The sequence below is a fragment of the Oryzias latipes genome, chromosome 5 (genome assembly GCF_053564925.1).
Source record: "Oryzias latipes strain Hd-rR chromosome 5, Olatipes_Hd-rR_3.1".
Classification (NCBI taxonomy): Eukaryota; Metazoa; Chordata; class Actinopteri; order Beloniformes; family Adrianichthyidae; genus Oryzias; species Oryzias latipes.
The window spans coordinates 16,532,210-16,557,724 of NC_136241.1; the positions used below are offsets into that span (position 1 = coordinate 16,532,210).

The 25,515-nt window shown below is 36.8% G+C and overlaps 1 protein-coding gene across 1 annotated transcript in view; it reads right to left on the minus strand.

The window, feature by feature from the left end:
• Nucleotides 1-13,034, minus strand: part of asic1b (acid-sensing (proton-gated) ion channel 1b) — a 152,341-nt gene extending 139,307 nt beyond the window's left edge. Inside the window, exons 1-2 of the mRNA XM_004068816.5 lie at nucleotides 11,751-13,034; nucleotides 2,059-2,254 (exon numbers count right to left, since the gene is read on the minus strand). Coding sequence (XP_004068864.1) covers nucleotides 2,059-2,254; nucleotides 11,751-12,112 — 558 coding nt within the window. The 5' untranslated portion in view covers nucleotides 12,113-13,034. The remainder of the gene's footprint in view (nucleotides 1-2,058; nucleotides 2,255-11,750) is intronic.
• Between the last annotated feature and the right edge of the window lie 12,481 nt (nucleotides 13,035-25,515).

Sequence of the window (25,515 nt, forward strand, 5' to 3'; positions counted from 1 at the left end):
GCGTAGGGCCCCCGTCACCACCAGGGCCCCGAAGTGGCGAAAAAATAAAATTAAAAAAAGACCCAAATCTGGCAACCTTTTTCATAGCTGTGAATGTTGTGCAAAAGAATGTTGCCTGCACTTTTGTTATCCCCCCGTCAACACACCTGAACCAATCTGGCAACCCAAATAATGACGTTACGCCACTCTCAGCAACGATTGGTCAACATCACTGCATCTGAGCCTGGCACAGTGTGCATTTACGAGCGCATTTTGTTTCAATAAAGTTGAGAAAAGAAAAAAAACGAGCGCATTTTGTCACGCTGATCAAAGCGACAACAAGAGCACTTCATGCCACATAGACTTTAACCATCAGGAGCTGAAAAAAGATGAACAACTTCAGCATCAATCACAAGGTAAGTTTGGAGGATGATGGGGCCATATTTTTTACATTATCCAGTATTTCTGTGCATTCGCAATTTACTAATTGATCCGAAGTTCGGTAAAGTTAGAAAGACAGGTGAAGTTTAGTTTGCACATAAACGACCCCGTTTGTCGTAATTTCCAATGGAAAACTCTAAAATAATTCTGATACCCAAGTTTCCTGGATGAGGTCAGACAGGACCTTCCAAAACGGCGAAGAGAGGAGTAAATAATGACAACGGTGATGGCTGATAAATGTTTTAACTGACGTTATCGTATTGTTTAATTGTTTTGCTAACACATATTTAGTGCGTTCTGCATTTTCCGGTTTATGTCAGTATAGAAACTGCTGTTTATCTGTTATAGACAGTCTGGTAGTCTGACTTTTTCAACAATGTGTCTTAAAATCTTGCATTGGCATGAAATATGGAGAATCAAAACTGCCAAATACATAGGAAATAAAGGTTCTAATTTATTAATGACAAATAAAATAAATGTACTCATTTTAAAATTATGAACATACAAAATAATAGAATAAGAAGTGTATAAATGCTTATATTTCCATTTATACTCAAATTATTATTCACATTTATTATTTATAAATAGGTACATTTCTTTCTTATTTGTATTTTGAGGTTTTGGTTTTACATAATGAGGATGTTTTGCACAGTTCCGTGTCAGCCAACATTTTCTTCTGCTCTCAAAAAGTATCAAAAAGTATTGGAGGAGGTGCAGCATCCACATCCCTTCAAGTGGCATGTAAAGTAATTTAAAAAACAGTGTCTGCATAACCCCTTTTTTTCCATAAACAGCGGCTGAAGAGTATGGAACCCCAAACTGTTCATAATTAAATAAATAAATATGATCTTGTGCAAATATATAATCAAACAATCTATTTCTCATAAATATATAAAAAGATCATGACATTGTGAAAAACCTGCAAACAGATTTTAACTGAACCACTAAACTATTAGTAGTAATCTGCTATAGTTATTTTATTAACTTCATCATTAATTATTGTATAATAATTCTTGTTTTTTAGCTGCAGAAGAAACTCCTGTCACCACATCTTCTGTTGAAAGGGAAAACGTTGATGTTGCTGCTGGTAAGTTCAAATCTACCCAATATGGAACCCAAATCAAACTTATTGTTTCATTATTACTTAAAAGGACAGTCATACATTTGTGCACACACACACAACAGTGAAGGCACTTCTTTCCAACATTCTGCACTAGATATATCTCATTTATATTACAACAACAGTTGCGTTTTGTTGGTGCTGCTGATCAGTTAGAGGGCCCACAAATTAAATTTCGCTTAGGGCCCCCAGAAGACCAGGGCCGGCCCTGACCACAGCTGAAGGACAGTCAGCTGGTCACACTGGGCTCCACAGCAGGCTATATTTCTACTTGTTTCTCCTCCAGTGGTCAGTCAGTGCATGCACACGGAGTGATTTTCTGCTTAGTCCCCAGGGAAAGCTCATCTAACTGACAATAGAAAATTAAAACTATTTTTACTACTACTTTCCTTTTTCTTTTGCAAATGTGTACATTAAGAACTGTTCACACAAAAAACAAGAAAACTGCTTCAACACAAACCCCCTTGTTGCAATCAATCCTTGCAGAGGAAATGTAACTATTGACTTATGTGACTCACCACTTTGAAGTTTTCAGCACTACATTCAGTGCCTCTATAGGAACAGGAAAGCAGCATGTCCTTGATGTCGTGCCCCGTTCGGTCATAGAATTCGCGCATGTTGAAGGAGCGCGGCTTATAGCTTTCAAAGTCTGCCCTTTCCCTCAGGACCTGAAGGACATTTTCCTCGACCAAGTGTGGATCTCGGATCTCATACCTGGACAAAAAACAACCCCACATCTGATTTTGGTGTAACAATGAACATTTACAAAGACAACATTTAAAAAAGACAAGCAGTGCTGAGCAAGCAGTTTGTGTGAGTTGGGAAAAACAATTTTTAAATCTACCTATTTTATTTCATGCATTTCAGCCTATTGTTTCTTATGTGCTTGCAGAAGTGTTCAGCCTTCTATATTATTAGAAGCAGAGTTATATTTATACACTTTTTCAATAGATGAGTCTAAGCTTTACTTTGCATGCATTTCACTAAGTGAATACAAAACCAAAGGTAACACAAACTCAAGGGTAAGCATTTACTAATCACAGCTGCAAAAGAGGCCAGGTATAGCATCATGAAGGGGAAAGTCATTCATTACTAATGTCAGTGGGTTTCAAAGTTTAGCCATTGCATGCAGAAACCTATTCACTCAAGTGTGAATCAGTTTGGTTGAAGGGTAGCCTTTTCTTCACGTTCCTTTTTTTCAACTATGTTTGAAACCCAAACATGAGTATTACATGCAAAACATTTCCTGTCAGCGGCTAACAAAATTCTACAGAACTGTGTCCTCATTGTCTGTAACAATAATTGTGCTCTGACATGGTAGTTACATCAGGCTGCAGAGATTAGGAGAAAATATCTCATTATTAAGTAGAGAGAGTATTTCTCAGTGTCAACACAAAGGAATCAGTCTTCCATACAATTGGGATTAACATTGAGCATGCCTAACAGTCTTTGTAATACCTTTCTCCCAGAAGAGCTCCTGTACTGAATGCAAAAGGGCACAGCTTGTAGACAATTTAGTGCTCAGTCATGCCAAAGCATTTTTTGTAATTTCTGGTTAAAAACAGTTGAAAGGCAGAAGGGTTCTTTTTTTTGAGTCTTGCCTTGTGCTCCACAAATGCATGACACATGAATGACTAAGGGCTAATTTACGTGCAGAGCAAAAAAATACAAAAAAAAAAAAACAAACGAAGAAAGGCTGCAGCTAATTTTTTAACCACAAATACTGGCTCAAAACAAATACTTTCCAAAGTGCAGATTAGCCTCGGTTAACTAAAATTGGCCAGTAACATCTCCTGTGCTTTGTCCAATCATTGGTACATTCTTCAAAAATACCTACAGTAAAGACTAAGACCTGCTGACAGATGCTTTAGAGCAGGGGTGTCTATAGTTTTTTGCAACTTGAGCCAGATCTGGTGATGAGGAAATGTGTGAGGGCCAACCATTCGGCCTGCCAATCTTTTAATAATTTTAATAACATGACATTGAAATGAACTAAACCAAATGTGTACACATTCATGGGTCAATCCAAAGTTATACCTAGTCAAAGAAATGCCCTTCTCCTCTGACAATGAATCTGTGAATGGCTTTATAGACACTGCCAACACAGTTATTTATGAGTACTCATTCATGGTAATTTGAAGTAAAACCTAATCTTTTTTTTTATTCTTCAAGGTCACGCGGTTTATTGGCTAAGGAATAGTATTTCATCCCTTGATGATGAGATCAGGTTTGACTTATCCATGAATAAAAAAGGAAATTGTAGATAAGATAAGATAATATAAGAAAAGGATTTATTGTCATATGCACAGCTTACACTGACATATGAAATGTGTTCCATATCAATTGTATTGCCCATTCTGCATTGCTGATCAACTAGGATCATGTTTTCAAGACATGTCCCAACTTTGAACAAAATAGAATAATTTCTAACATAATGTCCATCACAATTATGAAATGATTCCAGAAATTATGGGCAAGGTGTGGCTGATGTAATACTAGAAGTAGTTATCATTTATTTATTTCTATGGCACTACATCTAGAACTATTTTGTAAGTCGCTTTGAATAAAAACACCTGTTAGATAAATATTTCTAAAAATATAACCAAGAGATGCTGTGAGGACCCTTGACTTTAGTCGTGTATGGTTTGTTGACTCTTGTAATTTATTTCCCATCATGCTGTTTGGCTTTCCTTTCCTGCTCCCACCTGATCCATGTTCACACCTGCATTTAGTCCACAATCAATACACCTTCTTTACCTTTTGTTGATTAGTATCCTCAGAGTATTTCATGTCTGTTTGTCATGTCAGATACTCTCTCTGTCAGTCTTCTTTTGTGTTTGGTTTATTTTTGGTTTTGTGATTTGCGTGATTTGTGTTTTTTTAGAGGTGAAATTATCTATACAAACTACATGTATTACTAGTTGAATTAATTATTTTGTTTTGGAGCTGCCGTAAAGAATGCTGTCAATACAAAATGCTGCTGTAACGATGTACATTGACAAAAAACATTGTATTGTTTTGTTTCTCCCATTTTAGTCTTTATTTCTGTTATTTTTCTTTTTTTTATCTTTAAAAATTTGAATGAAGATGAAAGTCAATGAAGCTGAAAGTCAAAACAAAACTTGTGTTGAATGCAATGGGAAATTAAGCACCTCTTGAAAGTGAATTGTGTGCTTTTTTCTGCACAAGTTGGTTTTCTATAGCTGATCCACTTCCCTCCCACCATCTATTACCATATATTGGATTCATCACAGAGAAGTTCAATGATGCACTACCAACTTGCTCACGTTGGCCCCCACCTCTACTCAAAAAAAAATGTCATTCCCTGTATTAGGCATGACCCACTCTTTCAAAGTTACCTTGAAAGACAAGCAGGGTACTTCAAACCATTGTGGAGTTTATTTTACTCTGCCTGTATACAGAATGTTTCTCATATTGCTTGTCTGCCAAAATGGTCTAATCTGGTTTATTTTCCCAGCTAATGTGAGCATACTGTCATGAAAAAAAACAAGAGAGACTTAAACACTACTGCTAGATTTTCAACAGTAGTTTAGGTAGAAAGAGGTATTTTTAGTCAACTGGAGAGTACCCCCTCTTATGATGTTGAATTTGTTTGATGTTTGCCTTTGGGCACAGTTGCCAACTGCTGCAGATTTTGATCAGGAGCCACGTCAGCATGTTTTGACAGAGGTTCAGCAGCTGGCAGAATGTCATATTTGCCTTTACCTTTAATACTACTGGCAAGCTTCACTTTTAACCTCTAGTTTTTTCTTCTTCTTTTCTGAAACAAGTTAAGTGAATGCAAACCATACTGGGTTCAACTTGAAAATATCTATTCTAGTTTATAGCTAAGCTTTTAAGCTAAGCTTTTAAGGAATTATTAGTGGTATTTCAGTCAATTCAGCATTTTGGGAGTGACATTCAGCCCTGTTGGTTTGTAGGATGTAGTCACTGTGTTGCAATTACACCTGGCGCCTTTGACAAATGTGTGGCCATAGAGATTTCATTGCAAAAAATGTTTTCTATTTTAGTACTTGACTAAGTCAGATAGTACTAAGAGTATAGTAGAGTATAGTAATAGTGGAAAGCAAAATGGACTAAAATTGTAGCATTCTGTTGTACACGAAATATTGAACACATTAAAGATAAGCTATTAGAAAAGTTAAAGGGCCTATATCATACTATTCTTAAGTCTTTAAGAGTAAACTATATCCATATGATAATACATTACACTTGGCACGCTAATGAATTCTTTTTTTTATGAATATCATTTTTTCACATTTCATTTTCCTACCCGGAAGTAAGACAACTCGATCTTTGAGGCACCGGCTTTCGCTCCTTGTGGGTGCTGCCCATTTCATGACTTTAACCTAGAGCCGGCCTCTGCAGCATGACTGCGTTTCGCCCATGAAAGCAAACAACATCCAAACTTTTGCATAGATGGACGTGCATATTATGCATATCAAATAAAAACGTTTTTGCCGATCAGTGCTATAGCTGCAAAGAAAGTGGGTGTGTGTTTTAGCCTGGGGGTGGTGCTGGTAGTCTTTTAAATGACTACTTTTAAACATGTTTGAAAGAACAACCTACAAATGACTTTGGGTTTTTCATTGATTAAATTTAACTAAACTGTTACAACTAAAAAGTCCAAATTTAGAAGAGTAAAGTTAAGTAAAACTCTTCACTGTCAATAATTTAAAACTTCCTAAGATTTAAGAATCATGTCCGAGCATATTAATTGGATAAATTACCAAAAATTATTTCAAATTGACACAGTTTTCAGGAGTCATACATCTACAGCTGTGATGGTAAATATGAATCCTGTCTACATGTTTTAGTTTAAACAGTTTTTGTTTTATACATCTAAATTTTAAAAAAAAATAAATCATTTGAAGATTTTTTTTAATCAAGTAAAAAAATTTTATTCAATCAACAAATCCTTTTTCTTGTTGAATTTTTAGGTTTATTCTGTTAATTTTATATTTAGACTGCCATTTTCTGTGTAGTACTTCACACTATTCATGATTGAGTCTAAAAGTAACAGCTAAAAATAACTTGCATAACCACACAATGATACCATAGATTAATAAGTAGATACGGCCTGTTGTGGTATATTCTGAATTTAATTGAATTGTATCCTAAGCTCGTGTCTTATAAGCAACACAAAGCTGCCAGGAGAGCACTTAAGAAGCCCTGCTCACATCCCCGAGTCAGGAAGCTTTAGCTGAGGCGCACACAATCACAATAATATGGGTAGATTTTTAATATTGCCCTGCCACTGCTCCCTAAAGCAATCACCACAAACTCTCTCACAGTGTTGGGTGGGGAAGGCTAAATTGGATTATCGGCCACAAGCACTTTAATTTTCTTGTGGGAACTAAAAGGAATCAGAAAGCATCTGCAATATTTTGCCACTGTGTAGCAAAAAGTAAATAAAAAGAATGCAGCTGTACAGAGACATATGAACAGTCACACACACCTACACAAAAGCAGCCCCTTAAAGTGAAAAATTCATAGATATAATTTTTGCTAGGAATGAATAGGAACCAATGCATTGTTTAAAATGTATCCTTGAGAAGAAAAAAAATTAACAAGACTATTAGGCCACTTTGAATGAGATTACAACATGGAATCAAGGGTCACCAGGAGCAGAAACATAACACATCTTTGACTAAGGGTGTAACAATTAATCGACTTAATCAGTTAATTGATGTATATTCCTATGATCCAACCAGATCGATCTGTCTGTGGCAAGTTCTTAATCGAATTGACCCATGCCATTATAACAAATTGAATATATAGATTAGAAAATACAATTTTGATTGAGACATGAATAGGTTTCTTTTAGGGTGTATTCAGACTAGAAAAATTTGTTGCTCTGGACCTAGTCCGCTTAATTTGGTCTGGATCGAGTCCTGAACTTTGTGTTTGGTCTGTATTCAGACTGCCGTCAAGCGTACTTCCTTGTTTCGGACTAAACCTTGTAAACAAAACCACATGACTAAAGGTCTCTTCACTCTTTGCTCTGGTATTATGAGGGCGGGGCAAAGAAACTACAGGCTGAAATTAGTCTTTCATTCTTTCAGTTCTTTATATTTCGCTCACAAGTCTTGAACATCTGGGATGGCGTCATAGCAGCGCTGAGTGCATGCCACGTAACGAGACAAAGAAAAGCATGTAAGAAAGGTTTTCAGCTGTGTTAATAAATGTTCAAACAAGTAGGGAGTTGGACCCTTTTTTCCTCTTTGATAACACGACAGTCGTTGCTTTATATTTTGTCCATCAGTTGCTACATTCTCACTTTTTATACATCACATGACCACCGGCTATGATGGCCATTTGGTTCAGTTGCTCCTCTCCAAGAGCGGATTGTGTTCAGACTGAGGAATCTCAGAGCAAACCGAAGCTCAGTCCAATTGGAAACAAACTGAGACCAACTCGAAAGATGGGTCCAAAGGCAGTTCCTGGTTCCTGGTTCCAGGGTCCGCTTGGATGTACATCTATTCAGACTGAAAACTTGTTCAGGATTATCGGGGGAAACGAACTCTGGTTCACTTTAAGTAGACCAAATGTGTCCAGTCTGAATAAACATTTACTATAACATAAAAATGACCAAGTGCATCACAGCGCAGACACGGGTGTTGGCAGAAAAAAGTGATCAATGTGGAAAAACAACAATTTAGGTAACTAAAATGTAAATGGATTTGCCGTTACTTCTTGGTTACTTGTTTGTTTGTAAAAAAATTTAATTAATTCTTGATTATCTTTCAAGAAATAAAAGGAATCTGGAAACCTTCACATGCACTGTTCAGTATATCTCTAAGTCCCACTGGTTGAATTTTTGGCTAAAGATTTGTTTTAATTATAGATCAATAAATCGGATCGCTTAAAAATGAACCAATATTGACTATGAATTATATCAGCAACCACAAATTATAATATAAAACGAATCATTGTTAAAATGAATTGTTATATCCCTGTCTTTGAAATTAATCCTTACCTAAACTGAAAATGGACATACAATACATGCACCCCATTTTCATGCTAATTTGCATTTAATGTCATTTTACTGAGGTGTCTGTCCAGTTATGAGCTCCTTCTGCTATACAATCACTATAAAAATAAATGCAAATGTTGCCATAAAATCATCTTAAGCGTCATGCATTTTTTTCTATGGTGCTTTGGCCTTCCCATGGCCTCTTACAAGCACGTTTTCACATCAGTTACATCCAGACTGGAGTCATAATCCAGTCAGATAGTGATGCCAAAGCAATCAAGTGTTACATTTTACGGTATTTTGCTCATAGCTTATGTGAATTTGAGGCATGTTTGCAAGCTCAGGAAACATGTTTAAACCAGTATCAGCAGAAGACCTGGATCTTTGAGCTGATTGTGCATTTCATGGCTGCACACACTATATCATCAACAGTTACTCCAGAACAACTTTTTTTTCCTGTTAATTATCATGTAATTGTCCTTGCGGCATAATAGAAAATAAAGCATTGCAATTTACTTGTAATGTTCTGCACTGTCGAGTGTGACTTTAACCTGCAAAAAATACAAGGAGGTACTAATTGATTTTTTTTGCCCCATTTTTTTTTTTTTTACCAATGCTGTTTGAGTATAGTAAGCAAAGCAGTTGCAGTTAAGCTAAGCTAAGCACATGATTAAAACTCAGTTGGACATTTTAAATGTGTTTTTTTAGTTATTTATTCTGATTTAGAGTCAAAGCCAAGGGCCACATAGCCTGCTTTATTCGATTGAAGCTCTCAGTCCTAAAGGTGATATCAAAATGCTTGTAGCATCAAGTAAAAATGCTAAGAAATAAGTATTTATTACCTTTGATAGTGTTTACCTTTATTTCAAAATCGTTTTACTTATTGCGACTAAACATGGCAACAAAAACAAAAGAACATGTAAAAAAACTGAGGATTTTAGTTATTTCTATATGTTTATGTCAGTTATGCATTTTGTATAGACCCACTTCAATTTTTTTCAGCATCTATAATGTTTCTCCCCTGAAACAAATATCATATGCCAATCACCCAAGCTGTTTTAGTTGGTGTAGTATCCTTTTGTTATGCTGTTTTGGTTAATGCTTGTCATAAAGCTTCCTATTAGGTTATGAAGTCCATTATATTTTAGCTTTGTTATGTTAAAGTTTATGTTTACCTTTAGGTTTTCTATTATTGTGTATGAATATAGTTTATTAATGAAAATATTTTATATCTAGACATCCTGTGGGTCTCCTGCATTTCAGTCCTTTAACATGACAAGAATTTTTTTTAACACGCATTGAAAAGTGCATTCTATTTAATAAAACAATACATTTATGCACCTATGTCTCTTACCTTGTTCATTATTTGTAATATTTGGTTATCAATGCACTGTAAAGGAAGCAGTTACTTTCAAACATATTACCTTTTCTTTGTCCAAATTGTAAAGATTGGCAAAAAAAAGTTAGGTTTGGGTCACATTTTCTTTTTTAATCTTATTTTCTTTGTTCTCTTTTAATAAAGAGAAAAAAAAACTTCAAGATGAATCAAATTATATCCACAATTGTGCTTTGCTCGCAATGGTACAACCCAATTTCAGGATATCCTTCATGAGTACAGTCATTTCATTCATAATTTTGTACTGCACATCAGGATTTTAGTACTCCCCTTTATTAAAGGAAAGAGACCATCAAGCAAAGGTTGGCATACACTTGATGCCCCTCTCCAGACTGATATCTGGAAGGGAATAAATTGAACGGGCATCTCCTCAAGGCCAAAAGAACAGATGGAGCAAGAAACAATGAGAGAGATGAGGGTGTTAATCAGCGGGACAACTCTGTAGCTTAACAAACAGCGCTAATTACACAGGGATAAAGTCTTGTTCATCACACAGCTTACGAGACACAAGTTAATTGCCTCTGTTTGTTTTCCCCTCCCTCCATCTTATGTTAGCTCATCAAAGTCATTCAAAAATGTCCAGTTGCTTACATTTTTTTTTTTAATTCTATTTTATGACTTTATTTTCATATCTATGAAGCCACTTTATGTACATGGAAACCTGGCATAGACTATGTAGTTACATATAGGAAAAAGTGTTTTTATAACAAAATAAAGGCAGAATTTTTGTGGCTTCCCATTGCAGCTGACAGTGCAAAGATTGAGAAATGAATCCATGTCAGATGTAGGTACATTGGTTGAAATCTATCCATGCTACACATGAATGTCTGCTGCATCTTAACGGAAGTGAATCTATTGCTCTTCCAATATGAATGCATAAGGGTCATGGACAAACAACTGTGGGAATATGTCATTGAAGCATTTACAGCCTACACAAATGTACTCTGTCTTGTGCTGCAGGGCTGTGTAGATCAATAAGCTAAAAATAAACAGACTGATGTTTTCAAGATGGTATTTAGATTAGTTAATATGTAGCAGATTGTGTATTTTTGCAAAAACACAGTAAACGTGTCTCCTTTAGTCTATGATTATGTGAGAATTTCACTGCTCCTTTTAAGAATGAGGAAACGATATCTCTTAGATTTTTAATATTGTTAGATGGGTCAGAATCAGTTGGAGGAAACAAGAAAAGTATAAATTATGAGCAAAACATGATCAGAAGACTAATAGACAAAATTGGATACCTTGATATTTACATTTGAACAAAATCCAAAGGTAAGGAATTGTTCCACTTTGTTGTAAAAAAGCCTCAGAATAAATTTTAGAATTTCAAAGTGACTTACTATGAAGATTTATTTCCATCAGAGCTATTTGTGACTGTCAATATCTCAAGTTAGGCAAAGGTCAATTCAATCCAGACTTAAGAGGTTTTTGCAAACTCCATCTATGTTATTTTGCACCCCCCCCCCCCCCCCCAGAGGCCTTACAGGGACAATCAGTGTGAAAGTTAACATTGTTTTGCACTTCCAGGTGACACACAAGGTTTTCACCTGACACAGCCTGTCTGAACTCATATTTAGAGAGTAAAGCTTTTTATTTGAGAGTAAATAAAATCCTATTGTTGCTACATGAATTCTGAATTAAATTCTGCATTTTTATTTCATATAAATGTAGTTTAAAAACAGGTTTCTAGCCTGCAACTTGACACAAAAATTACAAAATAAAAGGTTCATCTGATGAAGATCCTGTTTGTGAGATTCGATAGTTTACTTAAGATTTTATGCAAACATACAGATGAGCTGCAACATCATACACACCTGCCGTTGAGCAAGGCAAGGAGCTCCCCAGCGTGGTACAAGTCGTTGCGAGTCACTCGGCTGAAGCGGAAGGAGTTGAGATTGCAGAAGGTGATGGCGGGGAATACGATCATTGACGCCGCCACCTCGTCCAGCTTGGTGACATGCGGGTACTCAAAGTAAAACTGCACCCTGTCCACGCACACCATCACCAGAACCCCCACGGAGAGCATGAAGAACAGAATCCACAGGGTGCGCTTCAGGCACATGCGCTCATAAGTGAACATGTGCGAGATGCCGTGAAGGGTGGACCTGGTGGCGAAAACTTCAATGGGAGCTGGCCGCTTGTAGTCCATTTCGTCCGAGTCTGCTTTGAGATCCATGATTTCTGCGGGATGACTTTCGATTTAGCCAAAAAATGGATGGATGGGTTGCACAAAAGCGCAAATCAACCTTATGGAACAGTAAAGGCTTTATTGATGAAGAGGAGGGGTAGTGGCTGCAAGTTCACGCCCTTTCCACATGTATTTGTCATGCAGTCTCCGTGAGATGTTGCGTCACTGGGAACAAATAAAAAGATTGAGAATAATTCCACTTTCATTCAGAATCTCGTCCACGTGGACAAAAGTGCGGAGGCTGCCACGGCACAACTGGGGTCACAGCTTCATAATAGAGATAAAATTTAAAAAAAAAATGAGTGCGCATGGAAAGATGCCAGTGCGTTCCTCTCCTGCCGACTTGTGTAAAATGTTGGAGTTGTCGTTTGGCTCCACTCTAACAGAAGTGACACCCGGCAGGTCTGCAGGAACAGGAAGAAAACAAGCCTCGGTGAAGACGATAGGGGGATTTGGACATTAACGGCTGGATGTGCTTTTTCCTTTTCCTGAGGACAGCAGCAGATTGACGAGGCTTTTCCAGCTCCTCGTGTGCACGCGCAGCATGTGCAGAATGTCAAGTACCCGCTTGGTTCTGGTCTGTGAAGGTTTTAAAAGCAGTCGTCGGTTCACGGGTTTTCCACAGCCCGGATCCCCAGCTGCATCACAGAGGACCGGGGTCTGACTGATGGATGCCTCGGTGCGCCTCTGCTGTGAGCATCCATCCCCCCCCTCCTCCAAACTGCCTTCGGAACGATGCTGCCCACAAGACTTCGAATTCCTGATCCCGGACTTCCTAGATAAAAGAAGTGTCCCTGGAAAAGCGAGGCTGTTTCACAGTCGAAACGCTGCGCGCACAAAATTTGGGGGGAAAAAAGCCTCACAGTGGCTGCGATTTTTTAGTCGGATCAATACAGGCGCTCCAAACAACAGCGAGCAGGGATAGGACAGCGGGTTTTACACCGGCTGACGAAGTCCAACGTCGGCGGAACCGAGAGAGTGCTGCGATTGAGCCTGCTATGAACTATGAGTCAAAGAGTAGTCATTGCAATCAGAAAATCAGTCATGAAAATATTGTCGTTTCTGCACGAGTATATATATATATATATATATATATATATATATATATATATATATATATATATATATATATATATATATATATATATATATATATATATATATATATATATATATATATATGTATATGTATGTGTGTGTGTGTGTGTGTGTGTGTGTGTATACACGCACACACACAAACAAATAACTAACTAAATAAATAAAGCTGTTTGCTTTAAAAAAAATGACCTTTTCCAGAGACCAAAAGTGTTTCTGCCACGCCCAAATATTTGTTGACTTATTTGTTGGCTGTTACATCAATCCCATGTTGGAATTGATCAAGTCCTTTATGTTTTTTTTCTCTCAACATCATTATTATTGACAGCTAACATAACATTGTACCTAACAAACATATTGAGGAAATTTGCAGACAAATTCAAAGTTTCATTTAGAAGGTGTCCCTGTTCCGCTCCATTCTGAAGCCTCCAGATCCTTGTACATCTTTGTTTTGAGTTGGAATATGGCTCAAAATTGGCGGGATAGCTCCAACATTGCTCACCATTTTTGTTGCCAGAGTAATGTCAGGTTGGGGGTGTGAGGGAATCTAAGCAAGCGGGAGAGAGTATACACAGATAGGAGACGGGTATTGGGGGGGAGTTGCTCCACACCAACACTCACCCACAATTCAGAGGTGAGATTCCAAAAAACTATTGCTGCGCTGCAGAAACTATTTCCTAGAAAATGACGTGTTTTGATTTTTGCTAAGAACAGTGTAAACAAAGATAAAAGCTCAGAGCGCAGGTTTTTAGAAGAATGCTCAGAAATGCGTGAATGGATCAAAATACCTCTTTGGGGTTATTATTATTTTTTTGTGTGTGTGTGAAGAATTACCATTATAATACACTTAGAAGCTCAAAATTTGATTTTGCATAATATAGGCAAGAACAAAAAACCATTGATATCAAAGGCAAAGTTGCCATTTTAACATATTAATAGCAATATCCCAAAAAAAGTAAATAGTATTAATTTAAAATTAGGTGTGAGGATTGTGTCATTTAGTTAAGTTTTTCAGTTGGTCATGTTCTGTCTGTCAGCCTCCCAGGTTCCTGTAGTCATCCACAGCTGTTTTCATTTCTGTTCATTGTCCTCAGCCTTTTTCAATGACTTGTTTTAAGATCATTTTTTTTAGTAAGTAAATAATTTTTTTTTTATATAGAACTCGTTACAGAGAAGGATTCACAGTGTTAAAACGAGAAAAAAATAAGAGAAATAATACAAGCTGCTTAGAGCAGGTAAAACCTGATAAAACATACTCAGACATTTTGAAATACACACAAAAGATAGCCTAAAAAAACCCCTCTTTAGTTGCTTTTTTGGTTTTGTCATGTTAATTGACCTAGTGTGAAACAGACGCAGAAAAAAAAATTCAAACACATTTGACACACTTACACCAACGGTGTCACTTTGGTTCCAACTGCAAGCTGTTTTGGAAGTATGCTGTTGCAAGCCTCATACAAAACTGTTAACAAATCTGTTTTCTGCTCCGCTCAATTCCTTGTAGTGGATTCAATTAAACATTCGAAATGTCAAAGTGAGCAAGTGAGCCAAATGCGAGCAACAAGGCAGATGTGTCACAAGAATGCGGTTGCCAAATCTGTCATACACAGTATTGCCAGGAGGCTGGGAGAGCTCATCCATGAAATTGTTGATAATGCCCCCATAATTGCCATTTGCCATAGTATTGACTGTGACATTGTGGCAACATCTATAAAGCCCGTGTCTCATATTGATCACCAGTGCTGGGAAGGTGAGTCATGCTCTGTTTCAGTCAGGTAAAACAAGTTGCAGTTAAACACTCTGAGGAACTGAAACACACAAGTTTGAAATTACAAATGGCTTTTCCGGTTTAATAAATATTTTAATAACATGCCCTGGCATGTACATTCAGCTAAATGTAGATTTCATGGAGATGATGCTCGCTCATGATGCTCACTGGGAGGATTTTTCTGTTAATTTAGATCTATCAAAGACAGCACAATCGCCATGTATTAAAAAGAAAGCACCCCAGGGTATTTGTGAAACCTGCTTTTTGCAGTAAAACTTTCTTCATGTAATAAAAATAAGTTGGCAGTCTGCCAAAATTAATATCATTTTTAAAATATCCACTTGAAAACAAAGGTCAGATTTACTGGTAAAGTTTCTCTGAAGCCCTTTTTTCATTTAGAAATCCTGCAGATGTTCCCACAGGCAAGATGGTTATTATTTTTGTGCAACAGCAAGAGTGTGGGTTGAGGATAGTTTTTGATTATGTTGAATATGATGCATTGTACTTGAAATTTTTCATTATTCCAACTGTGTAATATATGCTTCTTTAAAGAGATAACGCATTATTGAAATGTGAATACATTTTTTTTTTATTTCCCAGAAAGCCAAATACAAGATTTAAGCTATTGTACACTTTTAACAAGACTTTATGGGGCTTTTATCAAAGTCCAAGATTATAAATAAATCTTTTGATTAAAAACTGGTTTTGTAGATACTGCTAATTACTGGTGCTAATTAATTACACTTAACAAAATGACAACATTAAATATATTTTCACAAATTTGTGAAAAATTTTCATTAGTTCTTAATATACAAATGGAACTAAGCGCTGCTAATGTGGTCTCCGTGGTCTGAGCAGTGCTGGATTAAAAATGAATATACTGGCTGTGGGCGCTCTTCTGGGGCGGGGCCCTGCGTTGGGCCCTCCCGGCGCGGTGGGTGGGCTGCTCTCCTGGTTGGGCTGGAGCTGCACTCTCTGCCCCCCTATGCCTCCCTGCTCTCTGGCTCTGGGGGCCCCCGTGGTGGTCCTGCTGGCCCTGGCCTGGGTGGCGGATGTGATCGCCCGGGGCGCGGTTGTTCTCTATCTGCTGCGGGTGTTGGGGGGGGTTCTGGCTGCCGCTGCTGCTGCGGCGGGGCTCTTGGTGTGGGGATGACTGGGCACTATGCCTCCCTCTTTTACATTCCATCATCCATTTTAGAAGAATATAAACACTCACTTGAGCACAGGTGTTAGCTCACCTTTGCACTAATATTTAGCATGATTGAATGAACTATTTCACATTAGTTGGTCTGAAGGCATAACTATGCGTGTGGGAACAATATTTGTATTGTGTACATGTTGACATGATAACATTTTTGCAGCCCACAGATGTGTTTATAACATTTGAGTGTGTGTGTGGACAGGCCCCGCCCTTATAGACGTGTATTACATCTGAACCTCACCGTAATGAGTACAACCATCCAGAAACTTGTTGCTTTATGCTGATTCATGGTTTTACCCCCCCTTTCTATAATCACCCTCCTATACCCCCCTCTCTAATATCCCTCTCTCTTCTTTCCTCCTTTTCTTTATCCACCCGGTCCAACACCAAAGATTTTCAAATACGATTAAAATGAATAAAGTTTGGCCTCGATTACAAAAGGGGTTATTCAGGCAAACCTCTGGTTTGTCAGAAGATTCATAACCCCTGTTGTAAAAGTAAAATATGTCCAACACAAGAGGCCTTCAGCTCTCATCTGTTTGCCCAGCTGTTGGACAGGACAAGTAAAATAAATAAATAAATGAATATAGTGAACCTGCTCAGAGTGTGTTTTGCTCAAAAACATTTAAAGACTCCATTATCTCCAACAAAAGGCCACACAAGGTTTAACTGCACAAAAATCCTGCAAGGACTGTCTGCTTTTATATTGACAAAAGGATAGGCTGCAATATTTTTTACGTTGCATAGTGGGGAGAAGAAACAGCATTAGGTTGGAGAGTAAGCTCTCACCTTAGTTTATGAAATTACTTGTCAGTCCAGCTGTATCTACAGTTGCAGTATATTTGCTTCTTGCAGTTGAGAACAGATTTTGTGGCCAAAGACAGAAACTTGTTTTTTTCTCACATACATTTTCATTGTTCAATATATATTTTTTCATTTGTGTTATTTGATCTTAGTACAGACCCATATTATGGCAATTGTCTATATCTAAACACTGAATTTCCATGTTTATGTGTTGCTTAAAAGGCATAAGAAAGTTGAAATAGGCCTAGCTTTTCTACATTTGTGTCATTCCCTATATATATTTACTTTTTTCTCTGTAGTGTCTCCACCTCCTTGCCATGCTGTCTTCTCCATTAATGTTCCTTTTTGTTAACATTTTAATGAGTTAGCTGGCTGCAGCTCATTTCAGCTTATCTGTGGTCCACTGGAAAAGCAGACTTCTTTTCATTCTGAAAATGCTATCAGTTTATACTACATCGGCTGTACTAAGCCTTGTGGATGTAGGAACTGTAATTATTGTACATTGTTGTACATGGTGCTAAGCAAACAATTTTAGCTGTGGATGACACATCTTAAGTACTATGTCAAAGAGTATACAAAAGTTTTGAAGGAAAAAAAAAAAGAAATGGATTCGTGTTACCATTAATGGAACCAACAAGTCCATAACAGATAGTGAGCTAAAACCTCCCACAATATTTAATTTGGATTACATTTGTGAAAAGTGAGGGCTCACGCACAGGGGAAGATTATACAATCTTTCTTCTCCTTCCTCTTTTGTTGTCTTCTGTCAGCTCTCTCCATGCAGACTGGCTCCTATTTTGGCCAAGGGTATGCTGTTTGCCAAGAAACTCAGGGGGAGCTGGCAGTGAGTGCAAGTACACTCCAGGGCCTCATTGACAAGTCACCTAAGTTATCGCTGAAAAGGTAAGACAAAGAAGGGGCAAAAGCCAGTCGACCGTTTTGATTTTAGTCAGTTTTCAATCACAGCAGTAAACCTACATTAAGGTGATTGGTTTTTATTTTGGTGCTGATCCAGAGGATGCCATCAACAGAGGGAGACAAACAAGGTCTTTTACAGACAGATGGTTGCTAGATCTGATAATGAGTGTTTGCAGGTCCCAGTCCAGACAAATGCCTCCTACCTTGGCTGGCAATGGTCATTATCAGTCAAGGACACTTTTATCAGCATTACAGGAGTTTGCCATCAAATGCCTTACTACTACCAAATGTCTTTTCCGACAAAGAGCACAGTACTTTGACCTGTTCTGCTTTTTAAGGGTATACATTTCTTTGCAGGTTGTCCAAATTTCAAGGACAACTTGCAAATTTCACAGTATAATTCAATTCAATTATATTTACATAACCTATTATTACAACAATAGTTGTCTCAATGGGCGTCATGCCTGTAATTGTGGAACATGGAATCGGTCATTAAATACAGTAGGTAATTGCTAAACTAAAGTAACGAGACTAAGTTAAACTGGGCATCTCTGCCCTTAGACTCTCCTTCTTGATAAGAAAAAAGATAAATATATTTTCCTGTAAGACCAGTGGTTATGCAGTATATAGAACACTGATGTGCATATTTTGGCTAATACGTTTACTTTCCAACTTTTCAGTGAGAATGTCTGAAAAATATATTTTTTCATAATCTAGATGATATATCACAGTCATATTGATAAATGTACTCAGTGCAGTGCAGAATATTATTATTTTTATGAGTAAATTGGTTTTCATTGTTGATAAACTCTTTGCGCTAATCACACGGCCCTTAATCCCAAACGATATCACAGAACAATAGCAAATGTATCAGTGCATAGATTTTAAAATTATATCACTTTTGTTGTTGCTACAAATGACCAGATCTATACACAGAGTAAAGTTTTAAGATTCTGTCTTAGTATCTACATAATAAAAAAGTACATAAACAATTTTTTGGGGAGAAAAACGAATCATTAGTATACTGTTCTGTATGTTTTCACGCTCCTCAAATCTGTTAGTGATTGCACATTTGCTTGTAAACTCATTATGGCTGCAGAGTTCAAAGTGATTGGCTATTGTTCAGAAGGGAAGTCTGACTATGGTGCAGTGTGGGAACTAAATTTTTGCCCAACTCAGACTTTCTCTTGTGAGAAACATTTCAATGATCAAAGAACAGGAGTGCCTCTCAATGACTTGTTTTCATGTGTAGGACAATGCATTTTAAAATATACATATGGTTTCACTTAACCCCCAACACTATGTTGTAACTTCATTCATGACACTCAGCAGTACTGTTCAGTAAAGAGTGTCCGGCTCCACATGTCTGAGACACATATGTTTAAAGACCCACTCCAATAAAAACTGTGATTTTTTTCTCCTGATGGAGGGCATATATAAAGAACTTAAAGCTTAAAATAGGTTTTCTGAGTATTTCTTTATTCAAATTGTGGTGAATCAGGAGCAGACAAAAAAATGGCGTTTGAAAAAGCCTGTAGTGTTACAGATTAGAGTTCAAGAACCCAGATTAAGAGAAACATGTGGTATTTCTGTTAAGTTGCGCACCAAACTTGGTGTTCAGCAAAAAACCGCTGCAAATCTTTTTGAATTATTCCTTAATAAGACTTTTTATAGCAAAGGAATTAATCACAATAAGCCTACATTAAAAAAAAACTTATAAAAACCAGCCTATAATCACATATTTTGTGCAGCCCATTTTCAATTACAACATCATTTTTTTATCTTCTCATCTTTAACTTGCACTCATAAACCAGACTGCAGTGCAGCATTAGAAAGATGAAGTGTTTATAATGAGTTATTTTCAACATTTTCCCTCTGGGAATAATTACTTTGACAACTGATGACAGGTGTTCAGTAACTGTACAATGTAATGAAGACATGCTAAGAAAAGACTACTGCAGAAGCTTCTTTTGTGTTTCTAGCTTTAATCATACGGACATTTGTGGCACACAAATAAATACATACATAACACATATATACACACACACATATATATATATATATATATATATATATATATATATATATATATATATATATATATATATATACACACACACACATATATATATATATATATATATATATATATATATATATATATATATATATATATATATACAGCAACTGAAAAATTTACTCATCTCATCTTAAGATCATTTTGTATTTTCGTTATTGGTGGGTCTTGTAAAAAAACATTTTCTTTCGCTAGGAGCGTATTTACCTTTTCATTATGTATGATACGCATGAATATCGTCGAAGGACTTGTGATTAACCCAACATGGTGTGAGGTCAGTTTTTAATCACACATTTTTTTACTCCTCAATTAAAGAAAATAGGTTTAGGTACAGCAGCCTCCTATTGTTTTATGCTAGATGTCCTTCCTGACCCAACCTTGCATTTCATCCGGGCACTTGGAGACAGGAGCAGTCAAAAACTTAAAAGCAACAGCAACCAAAGTATTTGTTGAGTAATATTCTACAAGACTTCAGTCCCTTTTATCAATAGCAGATCATGTGTCCTTAGTTCCAAGCTACCACTACACCCTGTTTATCATGGTCTCATCAAGCACACAACCCCAAATCCTTTATGGCAAACCAGAAATTAATTAAAAAAAATATAAAAGAAAAATGGGAGAGAAAACAACATCAAGAAAACCCAATCTGTTTAAAATTTAAGAGAGATGGAGAGATTGGGCTAGTAGGACATATTGATTCCTTTTACTTGGAATAATAGCAATTAAAGGCTGCAAACAGACCAGTGCATCAGCTTCATGGCTGTCACCCTGGAAGGCGCATGACTGCATTGATACATACACATTTCTCTGACCTGAAGGAGAAAGTGTAAATGCCCAAGGGACGATGATTAGGACATTGTGGTATAGTATAATGTCTCAGTCAGCGCGTGCAAATGTTTGTTATTCTGAAAATAAGAGAAAAAGCAAAAAAGGGGTGATAAGAAAGGGCTGTTGCTGCATTGAAGGTGAAGTGGTTTACACACAATTTAACCATTTTAGTACTATTTAATTTTAGCCCTTATTTTGAATACAATAGTTGAAATGCATAAGAACAACAAATTGAAATTGAGAGAGACCAAAAAAAAAAGAAAATCACAAAATCTTTGAACCCATTTTTAAATTAAAAAATCAATACACTTTCAAAATCACTGTTTTTGTAGTTATAATTTTCTTGGTCATTGGTTTTTTAATTTACCAGTTCTGTTTGGGTTTCAATTATTTTTTTATCGCATTTTAGTTAAACATAAGGGATTACAGCACACAAGATAATTACTTATGATGAGAGAAAAAAAATCTCTAGCAGGTTGCTTTTTTAAAATATGTCCAACGTAGGGTAGGAGTCTAAGCAGAGATCTTCAGACTCTTCTCTCCAAAGCAACTTTTCTCAGCTGACCTAAGGGGCCCCAAAGGTGCTTCCAGGCCAGCTGAGAGACACAGTACCACAATCCCGAAATACCTTCCCAGGGAAGTGTCCAGGAGGCCATCCAAAGGAGATGCCTGAGCAACTCCACTCTGAGGTCCCTCTGGGTGATGGAGCTCCTTGCTCCATTTCTAAAGTAGAACCCAGTCACCTTATTTTACCCATTTGTACTAGAGATTTTGTTATTTCATGCATGGCCAAAAGCTCATGATCATCTTCGTTACAAATGATTAATACAGCAACCACATTACTGTAGCCATTAAACTTTTCTATTTATCAATCACAATTAATCTTTTGCTCACTCTGATCCTGATCACCACATAATGCTGCAAAGCTGTGTTATCCAAGACAGGCCTACAACATCCAGAGACTTGAGAGACTCAGGGCAGACCTTATTCATGTCCATTATGGAGCAACCATGAGGCTTTTTTGACTTGTTTTAGGATTTAAACTTGGATGATGGAATGGTATACTCCTCTGTCCTCAGCATATGCTTTAGTCACAACTGCTCTTACAGCTGGATACGGGCTGTCTGCAGATGAAAAATGGGCAAACCTGTACGGTAGGTCGCCCATAGGAAATATCAAAGCTGTAAACCACTTTGTGAGCATGTAGGGCAAACATGTTTTTGCACATTTTGTTTCTATGGGCATGCTGTGCTCAACATGTTGTAATGAATCTTGATCAAGTTTTATCTTGATCACGCTTTTCCCCATATTGCTGTCTAAAAATAAAATTAACTTCACGGTTCCATCTTGCGGCTGTAAAACTTCCAAGTAATTACTGTGTTTTTGCCATCTTCCCTGATGACATTTGTGCTTAAAACCCAAAAGAAAATGTCTTCACCTCTTTTTATGTGTTTTTAAAAGTTTTTTTTCATTCAGGTACATTTCATGTCACATGGGTAAATTTAAAATATCTTCTTCTCCCCTAGGATAACTGACCACATTCTCTTTCACAGTCCCTATCATTGCTTCCCTTTTACTTTTTTTTCTCAATTCACTGGCTGGTGTGAGCCATTTTTACAGCAGCCAAAATGACGGCTCATTAATGAGGGGAAGCTGTATCATGTACAAACATCTCTAATTAACACATGCCCAGCACTTCCTGTCTTTGATCTTGTTGTTTGATTCATGCCTCTGTGAGGAAAGGTTGGTGTAGGGGTACATGAGAACTTCAGAGCAGATGAGGATGCTCTATAGGACATTATTGAAACAGGGGAAGGGAGGAGAAGTATTGCAGTATTAGGACCTTTTTCCCTTTGTGTCAGGGGGCTAGCTCAATTACCAGCCAGCACGGTTATCTCTTCAATAGCCCGATAAGGCAATAATCCAAAAATCCATGCAGTTTTAATGACTTTCTGTCTAATTAGGATCTGTCCTCCTATTGTCCAAAATCCTATTGTTAGAACTCATGCCTGACTTGCTAAAAATGATAAAATGGGTTTTTAAAAAGTACTGTAATCTTCTTGCGATTCATTTTGTAATTTAAAATGCAAAAAAACGCACGGAAATCTCTTCCATCATCAAGTTTATAACTGGTGATTTTAAAAATGCAATTTTTTTTGCTAAATTCAGTCGAAACAAAAAAGCTCCAAAATGGTTGCATGAGAGTTGCATGAATTAAGTCTAAAAAGCCAAATCCTTGGACTGCAGTAAAATGCAGATGAGATGGTCTGTGCGTGAATGCCTGTGTTGCCCAGCTGAGATTTCCCACTTTGTAGTCATGTTTTTGTTAGTCTTTAGTCCCCTCTAGTGTTGGGCTCAAACAATATTGCCTGGTTTCAATGTCAAACAGATAACACGTGAAGTGTTAATGTTTAGAGAAAAAGTGACACTGTTTTGGGATCATATATGTGCCATAACTTTCACTAAATTGTTTTGTTTATCAGCTGATTAAAAACTAATGTCTAAACTTTTTTTTTTTGCTCTGGTTTCTGACTTTAAAGAAGAAGACAGTTTGTTGAAAGCTGGCTCTACATATTCTGATTTAAACATATTTCAAATGTCTGTAAACTTAAATACCTCATCACATTACCAGTAGTTGTTTTTTAAAATGTCATGTGGTAATGTTTGTTTTAAGTTAGGAATAACAATAGAACTTTAAGCATATATCTATTTTGCTAAAAACATTTCTTAACTTAAAAAATTAATATGGAACAATCCCCTTAAAGTATGTCACCCCAAAAAAAATCCCTCTTTTAGACATTCTTGATTCTAGGTTTTTGACAGTGTTTGCTTGGTGAAGGTTAGAGGTCTGTTTTTACAGCATGTGACAACGTGTGAGACAAATCGCAGGTGCATAGTTGGCTTTTGTCAGGGGGAAAAGCACAGTCGTATTTTCCTGCATCTGTTCAAGGTCAAGTCCAGGTAAGATGGAGAGAAGGGATCATTTATTGTTGAGTTTTGACCCCGCACACAAACACAAAGATTTCTGGTGTTGATATTGAGGATTGCAGTCATTAAGACACACTAAGCAATCTGGATTTGACTTGACCATTTTGTTTGTTTTCTTTTTCCCTATGCGACTCGGTCATGAAAATGCTTGTATTGTATTTCAGAAAAAATAAAACACAACCCAATTTTGAGTTTGATCCTACCGTGCAATGCGATGTTTTCTACTGTTTGTTGGATGTTTTAAGAGTGTTCCCCTACAGTACTCCAGACAACTCAATAGCTAACACATTAGTGGCCTTGTGGCAGAGTCTCCACCCTGAGACTGGAATCTTGTGAATCCATACCCATCCGAATATTCTAAAAATGGGACCCAATGTCTCCCTTAGCATTAAGGGGTGGGATTGGAGGGTTAAACCACCAAATGGTTACCACGTGTGGCTCTGTCTGCAGCTCATTGTTCCCAAGGAGATGACAAAAGATGACAAAAGATGTCAATGTTAGAATTCTCAATTTGACTCGGGTAAGTCCTAATTATTGGCTGCTTTCTTCTAGTGCTGACAGAAATGTTATCCTTTCACATAGTCATCCTTTTACCATTGCCTTAAATATTGTTACTACAATACTCAGTTGAATATCAACTATCTCTGTAAAAGGCAGATCTTTATTATTGTTCAATGTTTTTTTTAGGTAAGCAGGTAGAGTTTACAAATCTGTAAAGATTTTAGACTCTATTTTTACAAATGGGTGTCTCAAGGTTAACTGTATTTCATTCCTGGGATGTGCTAACATTTTATGGAATGTTAAATTCTAATCCTTTTATTTGGTTATTAATGACACCTCATTTCCTGTTCCTCTGCTTCCTCAACAAAAGTAACATTCAGTTAAGCTTTAACCCTTGTGCTATCCTAGGCACTTTAACATTGGGAGTTGGGTCATCCAGACCCACTAGACAGTGCGGTGAACCTTTTTTCTTCAATGATTTGTGATCTTCACTGGTGTCCATGGATTACATGAAATCCTCTTCACCTTTATCCACCTTTGTCATGGTAGGGAGAACACGTCAATGTAAGGGTGGGGTCATAGGATAGCATAAGGGTTAAGACGGCACATAGCATTCTCTCGTTGGCTTAAAATCACTTTAAATGATCAAAAACATATAGAATTTATTGTGCTTACATTTTTGTTTTGTTTGTTTTTATTAAGTCGGAAGAACAAAATTGTACTTTAGTTGGAATTCTGTGCAACTCTCACATTAGACAAAACATTTTCTTTTGCTGCTCAGTTGACACATCTCCGATATGATCCAATCAACTTCAAGCATTGCTATCTAAAACAGTAAATGAAATTATTAGGATTAAAACAGGAACTATTGTAGGAATGACTGTGCATTTAAATAGAAAAAATAACAACTTTTAGAAGTTTTTATGAAGTTTTTTCTGACAGATGAAAAAGTATCTGAAAAATGTAAGGTTCTGTAGAATTTTCTAGACAAATTAAACATACCTCCAGGTTATTGACATCTTTGAGAACCAGTCAGAAAACCTTGCATGATTGAGCTATTTTTCTTTTTTAACCTCTTCTTGGTAGATAAAAAACCAGCAATTTTGATAGGAATTTATTGTTTTTGACTTACTCCTCGTTGCCTGATGCAATTCCTTAAGTTGAAGTCATTTTACAACATCTCATTTGAAATATGGCCTTGCATAAAGTAG